At 34.1% G+C, this 15,000-nt stretch overlaps 1 protein-coding gene across 3 annotated transcripts in view; it reads right to left on the reverse strand.

The window, feature by feature from the left end:
- Nucleotides 1-15,000, reverse strand: part of LOC106883908 (cyclic nucleotide-gated channel alpha-3) — a 292,815-nt gene that overhangs the window by 902 nt on the left and 276,913 nt on the right. For all 3 annotated transcript variants that reach the window (XM_089341446.1, XM_089341447.1, XM_089341448.1), the window contains 2 exons: nucleotides 5,325-5,536; nucleotides 1-1,168 (listed from right to left, as the gene is read on the reverse strand). The exon at nucleotides 1-1,168 is cut by the window's left edge and continues 902 nt beyond it. In XM_089341446.1, the coding sequence (XP_089197572.1) occupies nucleotides 1-1,168; nucleotides 5,325-5,536 (1,380 nt within the window). The remainder of the gene's footprint in view (nucleotides 1,169-5,324; nucleotides 5,537-15,000) is intronic.

The raw sequence follows: 15,000 nt of genomic DNA on the forward strand, positions 1-15,000 counted from the left end.
TCGTCTAGAAGATTGTCTTTTAGCAACAGCTGCCTCCCCCGTTCAATCAGTTGTTTCTTAGCAGCGGGATACTCCGTCAGAGCATCCCATAAGTCATTTTTAGAGAGACAAAACAAGTCACTATATCCAATGCTTCGGACATTGGCCGTTCTGCGATTCCCAGTTTTATTTCCGGCAATATTTAAAATACTTACTTCTCCAAACACGCTTCCGTCAGTCAATGTAGCATAGACGGTAATGCCATCATCGGCTACTACCTGCAATTGTCCTCTTTTGACGATGTACATCTCACGACCAATGTCGCCCTTCCTGCAGATGTAATCTCCGGGACTGAACACTTGCAACTTTAGTTTCAAAACTAGTTCAACGAGAAGACCGGGCTCGCAGTCTTGAAATATCCTTACTTGTTTCAGCGTGTCCAAATGGACGTGAATGGCCATTTCGGCTTTTAGCTTGTCTGGCAACGCCGACAGAACCTCTTCTTCATTCAGAGATTGTTTATTGGTCCATAGATAATCAAACCACTTAATCACACGTTGTTCAAGTTCTTTACTTACTTTACGAAACTCCATATATTGCTTAACGCCGTCCATCCTTTGTTGGAACTCGGCGCGCTGAGCGTTCATATTTGTTATCATGTTTCCGACATTACCAACAATAGTGGCAAAGATTAAAACACCGATTAAGAAGTCTACCACCACAAATAAATATTCTTCATCACGTTCGGGGACCGGTGTTTCCCCAATTGTAGTCAATGTTAAAGTTGACCAGTAAAAACTATAAATGTATTTTCGCGTTAGAGGTGCGAATTTTTTTTCTGAAATATTTGGATAAACCCAACCGTCTGCCCCGTACCCAATCGAATGGCTGATGGCAAAATAAGCGCAGGCATTCCAATGAATAATCACAAGAATGTACAGTACTAGTTTACAAATCCGGAACAAATTAGTGAAATTTGTACGGGTTTCTGTCCGATCGAAAAATTCCCAAAGTCTGGTAAAACGGAGTAAGCGATTAAACCGTAATTCCGGCACATTAATACCGGTTATGATATAGAAAAGATCAGTTGGTAAAATACTAGCAACATCGAAACGAAACGATTTTGATCTCAAATAATTCAATCGCAATTTTTTGGTATCTCTAACCATCAATCCGTGCTCCAAGTAACCTGTGAAAGAAAGAAAAAGAACGTATCAGTTTCAGGAATGAATAGGTTTATAAGATATAACGAAACGAATTTAAGATTTTACTACCATATGTTATGTATTTGCGGCAGATATAGAAATAATGTCGACCCCTCTTACGGTGTCTTAGGCAGTATCAGAAGATTTATTTTCTCAAGAGTAACCCAATTGCAAAATATATTATTTTAGGCATAGTGTAGAATTGTGTCGGCGTTGGTAGATTTAATGTTTTTCGGAAATGTGCCATCGTGTATCAGCAATCTTTCGTTACCAGCAAAGCCCTTCCCTGTTTATCTTTCACTGTTTATCTTTATTTAAGCTGCTTTTTGGTCCTGTTATTTCTCTTACAATGCGGTATAGTCTTTGGATCACTTTTACAAGCTGCTTCTTCTGCTTCTGTGCACTTTTTGTCGAACCAAGCTTTTCTGTCAGCATGAAAACTGTGTTACCTATCGGTCCAGATCTTGGTATTATTTGTTATACTTTACCACGTCTTTTCTCCGTTTTCATTCCATTTTTTTCTATTATCTATAAGTTCCCATGTTGTTTCTCAAGCGCAACCCGATTGCAAAATCTAAGAATAACGTTTCAGTTTAAGGGTTGAATAATGCTGTAAAATATGTTTTCGGTTGCCTATCATGTGTTTCTACTAAACACAGTGCGGTTGCCTATCATGAGCTATGGGAAGCAAAACGTTACAGCATTGGTCCAATACATATGACATTCAAAAGAAAAATTTAAGCTTTTTCTGACAGAAACCGATGATGCAAATTAGTTTAGCGGACATTAAAGAACAAAACAAAAACAAACAAACAACAACAAGAAACAGATATAAAAAAACTTCATTTCACACGAACTATACCTAAATACTAAATTAGAAACGTTTGCACTTTGCTTGCATGAGAGGAAAAACATCCTCAGATACTGGTGTACGTCACCGTAAAACGGTCGGCACCATTGCTCCACCGACCTCTCTCTTTGTTTCCTTCTTTCATCTTTTATTTAATTCCTTCTGTCTGTCTTTCTTTTCTTTTAGTTAATTTTTCTGTCTGCTTGTCTTTTTCTTCCCGTCATTCTATCTTTCTATCTTTCCTTCGTTCTTTTTCTTTCTCTGAATTTATAACATAACTAATATTTATCAGTTTCTATACCAGACGACACAAAGCTCAATGGTTTTTAATCTCCATTTGTATCTTTGCACTAAAAATATTCTCCTCGGCAAAGATAATAATTCACATTTACTTTCCTGAGAGGATTGACACATAGCTTACTTCAATCTTAGTCGTCTTTGCAGACACCGTTCCACATCCAAATATCCATATACACCGACCTTCTGCCAGACTTATGCGAAACTATTTATTATGTCCGTATTATCATTCAAAAACTACATACGCATACGTGTGTGTATGTGTTTGTATGTGCATGCATGAACTGGTGAACGCATTTATTAACAAACGCAAAATACTAAATACACAAAGAAGAGCTTTATATTTCATTGGAGGCTGAAACTTTATGAAACGTTACTCTGAGTTTCATGTTGCTGCTTATTTAATTACAGAAGTGGAGATGTTAGCTGACAATATATAAGCGAACCTTTTAGTAAATTCATGGGACTATGATTAACCATGGAGAACTGATTGGTTGCCAAAACAGGGTTATTGAAAAAAATCAATCCGTTTTGAATCCACACGAATCTTGCATCAACTATAGCCACCTTCCTTGTTATGATGTATTTTACACATATAATACAGACGACACGAAATAATACAGACGACATGAGATGATACAGACTATATGAAGTCATAAAGACGACATGAAGTAATACAGACGACATGAAAATATCACGCAATTTTGCATGTGAGCAGAAAGAAAGTATCACGTGTTTTTGCATATAAGAATTGAACAATTTTTACATGTGGCGTATATATTTTTTTTTTTTGTGTTTGTTTTGACAACAAATCAGATATCGATGATTAATCATATTTCGATGAGTTTGCGATTGTTTGCGCTTATGCATAGTCATGTGAAACTTAGCGTGACGTTTCAAGAATTTTTCTGCTTCTACTGATAACAACGACAGCAACAACAACACGAACAACAACTACAATAATAATGATGATGATGATAAATAATAATAATGATAATAACGATAATAATATTAATAATAATAATATTATTAATAATAATATTATTAATAATAATATTATTAATAATAATATTAATAATAATAATAATATTAATAATAATATTAATAATAATAATAATATTAATAATAATATTAATAATAATAATAATAATAATAATAATAATAATAATAATAATAATAATAATAATAATAATAATAATTATTATTATTATTATTATTATTATTATCATTATTTATGTATTTATTCATGTTTCTAATTTAGGTAAGAGGCCAATAATTTTAAGGAAAAAGGGTTAGACGGTTGCGTGTATACACCCCCACCACCACACACACACACACACACACACACACACACACGTATATATATATATATATATATATATATATATATATTTGTTTTGCAAGATTTTTTATGTGAAATCGTGTGTTGAAACAGATGAGCTATGAAGAAGTTTGAAACAATCAAACGCAACGATAGGAATGGGATTTGCCCACTCTATAGGAGCAAATCATGGAACACCATAGAAAGAACTAAGAAGAAAATAGGGAAGGCAAGCTCATGGTACAATAGCCACAAGTACCAAAGCGTCATGTTCGTCGACACCACCCCTAGAGGCGAACTGGCGTACCGCTTTAGAAGGGCCCTAGACAAACTTAAGCTAAGAATTAAGGTTGTTGAAAGGCCAGGCAACCCTATCAAATCCCTTATCAGTAGAACATACCCTTTCAGTAGAACCCCCTGCACTGATAGGAACTGTATCGTATGTAGATTTAGCCCACAAACGAACTGCAAAACCAGAAATGTGGTCTATAGTATAAGATGTACAGAGGGACGATGCAGAAATAAGACAACGACATATGTAGGCGAAACAGCAAGGAGTATAGGGGAGCGGGCAAACGAACATTGGAGGGAACTTAAGGAAGGGAAGAACTCATCAGTTCTGTACCAGCACGCTGAGCAAGAACATAGAGGCTCAATCAACAACATAGAAATTAAAATCTTATCTACACATAGCAGTGATGCAGCACTTAGACAAATTACTGAAGCTACACACATAATAGAAGGGAAACCTAGCCTGAATAGGAAACTAGAATGGAACACTAACATACGCCACTAACAAACCTAACATCTGACAACTAACATCTGACAACATGTTACCCATAAAACAATAATAGGAACAAAGTATAATACAATACATAGATAAACAAATGGAATTAAATACTACATACGTTAACAAAATTTAATTAAACACATTAAAAAAAAAAAAAAAAAAAAAAAAAACACACACACACACACACACACACACACACACACACACACATGAACATATAAATAAATAAAAACTAATACAAATGAACACGTATTAACAGAGAATATAGGTGATACAGACACTCCCCATACACACATGCACTTACAAAAGACACAGACACATTGAAGGACACGCATGCGTAGACACATACAATAGGAATACAAAATACAAAATGGCTGATAGTTAGCAAGGTGAGACACACATAAGAAAGAAGGAAACAAAGGACCACTGATGAGGTCACAGAAGTGTGACGAAAGAACTCTGGCCGAAATAAGATTAAGATTAAGATTAATGTAATATAAAGCTGAAAAAAAAAAAAAAAAAAAAAATTAACACCAAATATACAGTGCGTGTGTTTTTATTGGCTAAACTGGCAATATGACCATCCCCAAGTACAACAACATATATATATATATATATATATATATATATATATATATGTGTGTGTGTGTGTGTGTGTGCATACTTACACACACACACACACACACACACGGACAAAGGTGCTCTTACCAGCACCGCCGCTGCCGCCACTACAACCTCTATCGCCGCCGCCGCCACCCCACCCCCACCGCCGGCAGCACCACCACCACCACCACCACCACCACGCAGCTCACCTGTCTTTGATTTCATGCTCGTGTCTCTACGGTGAGTTGCCACCACCACCACTACCATCAATTAACTCACCTGTCTTTAATCTCACACCCATGTCTATAAGATAGACCAGGTCACTGAGGTAATCCAATGTAATCCATAAGGCGACGTACTTCCGTTGGAGTTCTCCGAATGCCGAGCGAGCCACGATAAGAAGGATGTTATAGACGACGGCCACTGACGTCACAGCCAGCCACCTGTAGTAGAAGTTCCCCGAAGGATCTACAACGATGCCATGCCAATACCTGCAACAACAACAACAAAAACAGAAACGTCGACATTAATACAAAAATATGTTTCAGTTGACACACTCATTTATAGTTTTTGTTAATTAAATCATGAATTAATTGTTGTTGCAGTTACTGTTAAACCTGTCAACACGTTCCAGATGTGAATTGCAGTTCTTGTTGATTAATGATTAATTGTTATCTCCGGTATTTTTTTCAGGTTTGATTCAGCTGACTTATGGGCAAACGTGTTCTAACTGTGCTGACCAAGAAGAGAATCGCTAAACATTTGTTCAGTCTGCTAGAAATAGCAGCCGGATCACATCTTACCATATCGAAAGAAACGCTTGCATGGGATGATCACAACCGGAACGTCTTTCATGATAAGTTAGCTAGATAAGAGTTGGTCTTAGACTAGTCAACAAAAACGAGGAATTTACCGTAACCCATTAAGTCCCACTGTCCTATAAATAGGACACTAAATGAGAACATTAAATAAGCTATATCACATTGTCCCAGTGTCCTATTTATAGGTCACAGAGTATTTCCCTTTCTACTTGAAGTAAATGAGTTTTAATAATTATTTTTTTCATTTTAACCTATTTTCAATCATCTGTAAAAAATTAAAAGTAATATTCAGAAATTTAAGCATTCTGGGTTAAGAAATAATGTGGACGTCCCGGGAATTCGGATTCTTCAAGGTGAGCTAGCCAGAAGACCTGGGTGTAGATTAGAAGTCGGGAAACTTTTTTTCACCAATTACCCGCAAATATATTATTTAAGCCGACGTTATCCCCTAATTCGAAAAAAAAAGACGAAAACTATAGATAACAAGGAACACATTTTTTTTTCAAAATATAATTTTACTTATGTTTAACGAATCCTCATTACCCCTAAGAATTTCATTTTTACCCGACCTGGGATAATTAGCTCCGGTTTGCTGAGCTCTGGGAATCCAAACTGGAAAGTATAATAACGGTTGTTTCTGATAAGACCATGTGGAGAAGGTGCATGAGGACTCTACTCCAACAACCCCCCCCAGGAATAGTGGAAGGAGAAGATGGTTGACTGGATAAATTGAAGAAATTATTTTATCAAGAAATTCTAATATTCGTCAGAAATTTTCTTTAATTTCAAAGACAATACGGTTATAGATAAATAGATTTTTAAATTTCATTTTTACATTTATATATCGTAGCAGAGTCATTGTAGTCACTGAGAATTCACGTTCTATTAACCTTTTTAGTACAAAGTGTGTAGCAGTGTATTGTTACATTCACTTTTACTCCATTTGAATTTTGTTATAATAATAATAGTAATAATAATACATACTAGCAGCAGCTGTGGAAATTCCACGGCTGTTTAGCAAAAATAAGATTGTTGGAAGTTCACAGAAAACCACGAAATACAAAATTACTATAGAAAATGCATTTTCCCGAAACATTTGATTGTTTGGATGATGTAAACTCTGCATATTTAGTATTTAAGGTGCCATTGTAGGAGAGCACATCTTTGAAAATAGTATTTATTGTGGCCATTTCTAACATGAAAGTTGTTATCTATTCTTTTTATCTTTACACTAAGTAGTGAACGCAATCTAAAAAGAGCTATATACAATTGCCTATAATAAAACATTAATTTATTTCTCTTCGCCTTTCCATTGTGACAATGCTATTTTTTCAAAGTATAGAAAATGTGTTGAAAGAATATTGAAAGAATAATGTATGTAGCAAAACACTTTAAACCATCTTAGATATGGAACGAAATCGGAGACATAATCTGTTATGGTATTCTTCTGATACCGTGCAACTCTGCTGCAAGCGATTTAACAAATCTTAATATGCTGGACCCATGGAAATACCACGGTTGTTGACGACTAAAACAATAATTACTATGGCATATATTTGTACAAACACACATAATTTCGTTGAAGTAATTTATGACCTGTGGGTGGATAGATGAGAAGAAAAAAATATTTTTTTTAAAAATAGATATTTTCTTTTATTTACATTTAAATTAACATTGGTATGCAATTTATGTAATAACTATCATTTGCAAAGAAAGAAATCAATGAAACAAAACACATCGATAAGAATCAATAATTAATAACATTATAAGCATAACAATGAAATATCAATCCAATTATTATAACATTGTATTGATTGAATCATTGTACAATTAATTATCATTATTATGAATATATACCATTAATTTGAATGCTCCCTCATACGCACTGTTTTTAGTAATAGATTTTCTTCTTTGTTTTCCTTGCCAATTGGTATTAACTGCTCCAACATCAATATTAGTTAACTTCCTAGCCCTGACGACTACAATATATAATTTTCCATGACCAGATACTAGTTGAAACACGTAAATCCCTATCTTATTAAATGTTTGATTCCGTTTTGTTTTAATTGTCATTCAATAAGTTAATATAACAGGAAACAGGTCTGTCTATAGAAAAAGCAAATTTCAATTGCTAACTGTCTGATTTTTAGGTACCAACGCTCGCCTATCTGCCAAAGCTTTACTTGTTAACAAATCTCCAATGCAATTACGATAGAGTAAATGAATTAAGTAGTTCTATAGCGTAGTGTTCATTAACAGCCTGATTATCAGTAACAATTTAATTTATACTAAAGTACGTTTGGACATTTTCTGATAGCAATTTGAAAATCTCATTTCAGACAATCAGAATACTTAAGGGGAAAGTATTACACGTGATCGCCTCTCTTCCTCAGATGCGTCAATAAAAATGTAATTCATTAAAGAACCTCCGTGAAAAGGATGGTACTTCGACATCATCTGGTTCTTATCCCTGTAGAATTGGAGTGGTTCTATTTCCAAGTAGACGCAACCAATTTGCAAAGTTGCTTTGTTCTCTTGTAGTTCTCATATGATGAGTTGAGTAAAAGTCTCCCAAAAGCCGACAGAGATAAGATTATTTGAGGTATATATATATATATATATATATATATATATATATATATATATATATATATATATATATATATATATATATATGTGTGTGTGTGTGTGTGTGTGTGTGTGTGTGTATGTGTGTGCGTGCGTGTGTGTGCGTGCGTGCGTGCGTGCGTGCGTGTGTATATATATTTATTATTGATCTGAGTGATCTATCACAAGTCCCTGTGTGGATCAAAGGTTCTGGTAATTCAAATAAGCTATGTAATATTTGAACACCTACCTGTAATGTAGCATCAATATTTGTCCATGCAGTACTTCATATATTAAAATTTTTGCTCCTAAGGTAAGGCTGTAACTGAAGTGGCTAAAAAGTGTCAGCAGAAGGGCGCCTAAGAGTCAGGACCTGGATGCAGCCACCCCCCTTAAGAAGTTAAGGGCTGTAAGGCTTGCCTGAGACGGGATTTCTTTTCTGAAGACTTGTTCAGCTTTTTTGAGTGTTTCTTACAACAGAGATTCATTTCTTAATCTAAGAATTTCAAAATAACTATACAGAATGTTCACGTCGCCAAATGTTCTAACGTTCAACCATCAGATTCCAATTTACTTAACGTTTTCTTTCATTTTATTTGCCTTTCTATTTTGAGCCTTTCATCTGTTGCAAATATGTTGTGGAAGGATTCCGACCCACTCCCACCCCCAAGAGACTAAAGGTGGACTGTCTCATTGTTACAAAACAAAGAACTGTCAGCGATTGGCAGCTCGGTGTTGATAGCAGTTCACTGCGAGCCTTTTGTTATAGAGCGTTGAGTCACGTGTATAAGTTATAGTAATGAATCGTGTATATACTTTCTTCCCCCTTCTTTGTTATATTATATATCCAATACAAGGATATAGAAAATAAGCATGGCTCTCTTTCATATCTATTTTCTCGTGTCTGTTAAGGCTCCAGTGACCGCTATCATGATTCTGCCCGCGGCTCCTATATTAGCAGTTCCCTATACCAGCTCATTCTTTCTCTTGTTAATTCAAGTTGTATATCACTGCCGATATTTTATAAACAAATATTAATTTCCAATAAGTAGACAACAACTAATAGCATTAAAGCGCATGCGTTAAGAGATGGATGTCTTAAGAGTTCGATAAAAAAAAAACTACTATTCGATGTCCCCGCCTCAATACAGCAACCACCATCACCACTATTATTAAATGTGAAACTGTTTTGTCACCTTTCATTATCTTTCATCACTTTTCGTTATCTTTCGTTACCTTTCGTTGCCTTTCGTCACACATCACTGATACTCTCACTGAGTCACCTGTAAGTTAGCTGTTGGTTGTTTCTCATAAACTACGGTGTGCATCTATGATCTTGTCACCAATTCTTCGCAGTTGTTCTTTAGCTATTACAGGCGGTGATATACAGCTATGGCCCAGTCACTGATACTTCACTATATCTGTTAGAAATCAGTTGTTAGTGAGTGATTATAGACACTGATGTACATCTATGAACTGGTAATTTCAACTTCCCTATGTCTGTTAGACACCAGCTGATGGTCGATTATACAGTCTGTGGTATACATCAATGAACTTATCTCAGGCACACTAATATATTGTAACAATAAGAAGTCTAGTTGTTGATCAGTATTTTCTTTACACCACACTGTATATCAACGACTTGATCATTGATATTCTGCCTCATCTCTCTTGATATTTGTCATTAAAATATGCATCAGTTTTTAAAAAATTATTTTCAGAAAAAATAAAAAAATATTCTTGCAATGTTTTAGAAGGAATGATTGCATAAAAGTCTAAACAGTTAGTCCAACTGACATGTTTACGATTGTTGTAAAAGAGATGTCATTGTGGTTGGTCTTTCATGCAATTTCTTTACGCAACAATTAAACTCACATGAATTTCAAGGAAGAAAGAGAGAAATACCATCAGTAAACTAGCGCCTTCGGCTAAAAGCGGACCACATGAAATCTAATTTATTTCCTCTTTATTTCACAGTAACTGTGTAACCTGCAGTAATCTGGTGCCAAACTGCACTTTATTAATGCAAATACACACGCACGCACGCGTACACACACACACAATAACACACCTACACTTACAAACGCACGAAGACACACATACAGTTAGTGTTCTGTTGAAGGAGTGATGACGAAACAAGCAAATAATAAAATACAAAAAGAAACGAGAAAAATGGACGCCACGTCATTTGGTTCTGGATTGCTCGTTAAACACACATAAATCTGACAAGACTGGAAGCGATACAAGTTGAATACGCAGTTTAGTTTAGATTAATTCTACTGAAACTACGGAAAGATACTTGAAAAATAAATGATGAAGCTAAAGTTTAATTAAATCTCTAACAACATATCTGGCAGGAATTAGGTTAACATCAAGTGTTTTCAACAGTTTATTGCTGAACGTAAATGGGGGTTCATGTATGACTCTATGGCTCATATGTTCGCTTCACAACGTCTTAGTTTCTGTTTCGATACCACTGCATGCCAGATAAAGTGTGTTTCTTTCAGATTGAACAAAGCCTTGTGATTGAAATTTGGTAAAAGTGTACCTTGTGGAAACCCAACAGAGGGACTGTTTCTAGTCTTAGATGAAATCCGACGTCTGCTTCAGTGTCACCAAATGGACATTGATACGTTTAAGAAGACTCTTAGTCAGGGTTCTATGCAGTGAAATTGAATCCAGAGTCATATCGTTGCGGAGCTAGTTTCTTATTCTCACAACCATTCCTGCGCCAACGGAGGATACAAACACACAATTCTAAGATTTTTTCGGAGTTAAAATATATTACTGATGAAGATAAGTGTTAATACCGTAACTGAAGAATGTCATTCTTAGCCATGACTAACCGATGGTCACGGCTGGACCTTCTTTGAGTATAGGTCTGCTTATTAAAGGATTACTTAGGGCTAAACCACAACTATCATGAGTAAACTGTCTCTACATAACCCCTTTGTATAGCGAAGAGCGTTGTCACAGACAATCTATTTTCCTGTAATCATTTGGTTTTTAAATTTTGGCTACTGCTGTTGTTGGCTTTTAGTACCAGTTCTTCTGTAGCCTAGCAGACCTACAATCAGAGGCAATCCAGCCATAACCATCCCTTTCTTTATTGAGCTATAGTATATCTTTATCTGAATTAGTGTGGTGTGATGTGGTGAATGGATTATCTCCACCCAATTCTACCAAGCCCATGATCAAAGACAAACTAGACGTGACATCTCATCTCATTCAAAACACAAAGTGTACGCTAAGAACGACACTATTTAGTGTATTCTTTTTACAGAATATATCTATAGATTTTAGCTATCACTTTATACAATAGACAGATGTAAACACTTCCGCGTTATAGCCAGTGTCTTCGTAAACAAAATTGAATTCTGTGGTTTGAATTTCATCAATGACAATAAACTATAGATATTTTCTGTTGTACAACACAAAACACTGTCAGCTACATATGTCAATATGTCACTTTGTAAGGGTAACAGACATACTATATTGTTCAATAGGTTACTATATAAGCCAGTTCGTTGTACACACACACACACACACACACACACACACACACGCACACACACACACACACACACGCACACACACACACATATATATTTCTAATGTACTCATCCGTGATAGAAAATTCAACGGCAAAAGCACTCCGTCTGCTAAGAGATAAATATTATTTATTTAAAGGACATATTTATTTAAGGATATATTTATCTGTCACCAGATGGAGTCCTTTTTCTTTGCTGAGTTTTCTATCGCAGAACAGTGATAGAAACCTCTTAAGGAACCTCTTAGCGAGGCTTTTTACTACAAATTCATAAACTTTACATGATAGGCGTGATTGCTTTATGTTGAGGTTCAACCAAGTTACACACTATTATCGATTTATAGCACATGGAGCACTTAAAGCTATGTATTGTGTCCTTTAAATAATATATATATATATATATATATATATATATATATATATATGTGTGTGTGTGTGTGTGTGTGTGTGTGTGTGTGTGTGTGTGTGTGTATGTATATGTATGTATACATATATGTATATATATATATATATATATAGATAAATAAATAGAGTTAAACGCAGGTGTTACTCAAATCTTTTTACTTCCGACATATGTGTTTACAAGAGGATTATCTGAGAACAGGATGAAATACATTTAACCGTTACAAAGCGAACAAAAAGATTTACCTTTATCATACGGTAAAGATATAGAGAGAATATTCCATTCCAAATCAAATTATGATCTTTTAGATACCAGATTAATTTACTAAGCCCAGTATTGTTACGTTTATTGATATGTCTAAATGTAGAGTAATGGTTAGATATTCTTTTGCACAACTGAGATGAAGATCTTTGAGCACCTCCTTAATCTCGGCTACCAGCTCGGTCTTGGTGGTGGTGGGGTCACGAAATGTCTTACGGATATCGTTGTTGCATTGAAGGAATTTCTTTAATTTCTTCAATGTTAGAGAAATGGTATTTCTACTCAGTAAGCATTTCTACATTACATGTGATGTCACTCATGTATGTCACGTACCGAAACTTCCACCCCACATGTGATGAACCAGTATGTTGGACTAATATGTTTTTCTCTCAGGAGGATGCAATTTGAGGGAAAATTGGCTGTTGTTTCAAGCAAGGCAACGAACAGCGTAGAGACTTCCACCTTGGCTTATTCTTGCGGGTGTTTGTTCTCTGCTTCAGTTCATATTCTTACTCGACAGCAATCAACATTGATCAGCATTGATCGCCATCGATCTGCGCCGCTGACGAGTTTTGTGCACTTTGGTAACAATCAATATTTTCTTAAGAAGTCAGAAATAAACAGAAATAAACTAATATTCCAGTTGTAAAGGCCTATTGATGTTTTAGCCCCAGATCTGACCTGATCCAGTAAAACAACGATCAAAGCCTGCTCTCAACCATAACTATAACGTCATTTTCACCTTTATAGGCGAATGTAAGACTATTTTATTCAATTGGTCCTTTCCTTCTCTAGACGTTAGGGTATACTCTGAAAGACATTTGGCTACTGTTTCTAGCAAGCGAGTAACCAAGTAGAATATCCCTTGTTGGTTCTTACTGTTTTTAACGTATCTGAGAGTTTCTAGCTTTCAATAATAAGTCTGGAAATTTAATGTTTACGTACTCTAATCTCTGATCTTTCAGCGATCATATCACCGGGTACAAAAAGCATAAAAATTCAAAGAAGCCCTGTTCGGTGAAAACGATAAATGTTACAAATTCGTAGTTATAGTTTAAAACACGCAATAACTTGAGCATTTCAGTGGTTTTTACATGCTGTGAGATCAAAAAAGAAAGTATCGTTAGATAAAACCTCGATTTTCTAAATTGATGCAGAGGTGTCGTCAAAAGAGAAGCAGAAGTGTAAGCATATTTGATGTAGAAGTAAAGTCACATGAGGTTCTCACATGAGATGCAGCGTGTTTCGGTACGTGAAATGCAGAAGTGACAGCTCATAAAATCTGGAAATGTTTTCTTGGTAGAAATGCCATATCTTTAGTACAGTGTATAGCATGACAAAGTATATACCATAGACCGCAATATGCCATAGTGTAGAATATACCATAGTATAGTATAAATTGTAGTACAGAATTTCCTCTGGTGGTGTTTGAAAAGGTTTAACGAAAACGCTCACACATTAGAAAAACAACTTCTTCCCAAAGAAGGTTAGTAACATCCTCATAAAAGATTTCATAACATTAAAAAAAAATATATATATATTTCTGTTTTTAAATCACCTTTACACTTCGAAAACTGTATTAAGCAATCTTCATAGGCTTTCAAATATACACACATACACACACATATATGTACACACACACACATACACACACACACACATATATATATATATATACATATATATATGTATATATATATATATATATATATATATATGTATGTATATATATATATATATATATGTATATATATATATATATATATATATATATATATATATATATATATATATATATATATATATATATATATATATATATATATATATATATATACATATATATATATATATATATATATACATATATATATATATATATACATATATATATATATATATATATATATATACATATATATATGTATATATATATATATATATATATATATATATATATATATATATATATATATATATATATATATATATATATATGTATATATATGTATATATACATATATATACATATATATATATATATATATATATATATATATATATATATATATATATATACATATATATATGTATATATATATATATATATATATATACATATATATATATATATATATATATATATATATACATATATATATGTATATATATATATATATATATATATATATATATATATATATATATATATATATACCATGTGCAATAGTATAGTGTGTACAATTATGCAGTATATGCTATATTGCAGAATGCACTACCGTACAGTATGTACCATCATACAAGATATGGCAT

The sequence above is a fragment of the Octopus bimaculoides genome, chromosome 24, assembly GCF_046866305.1.
Source record: "Octopus bimaculoides isolate indiv1 chromosome 24, ASM4686630v1, whole genome shotgun sequence".
Lineage (NCBI taxonomy): Eukaryota > Metazoa > Mollusca > Cephalopoda > Octopoda > Octopodidae > Octopus > Octopus bimaculoides.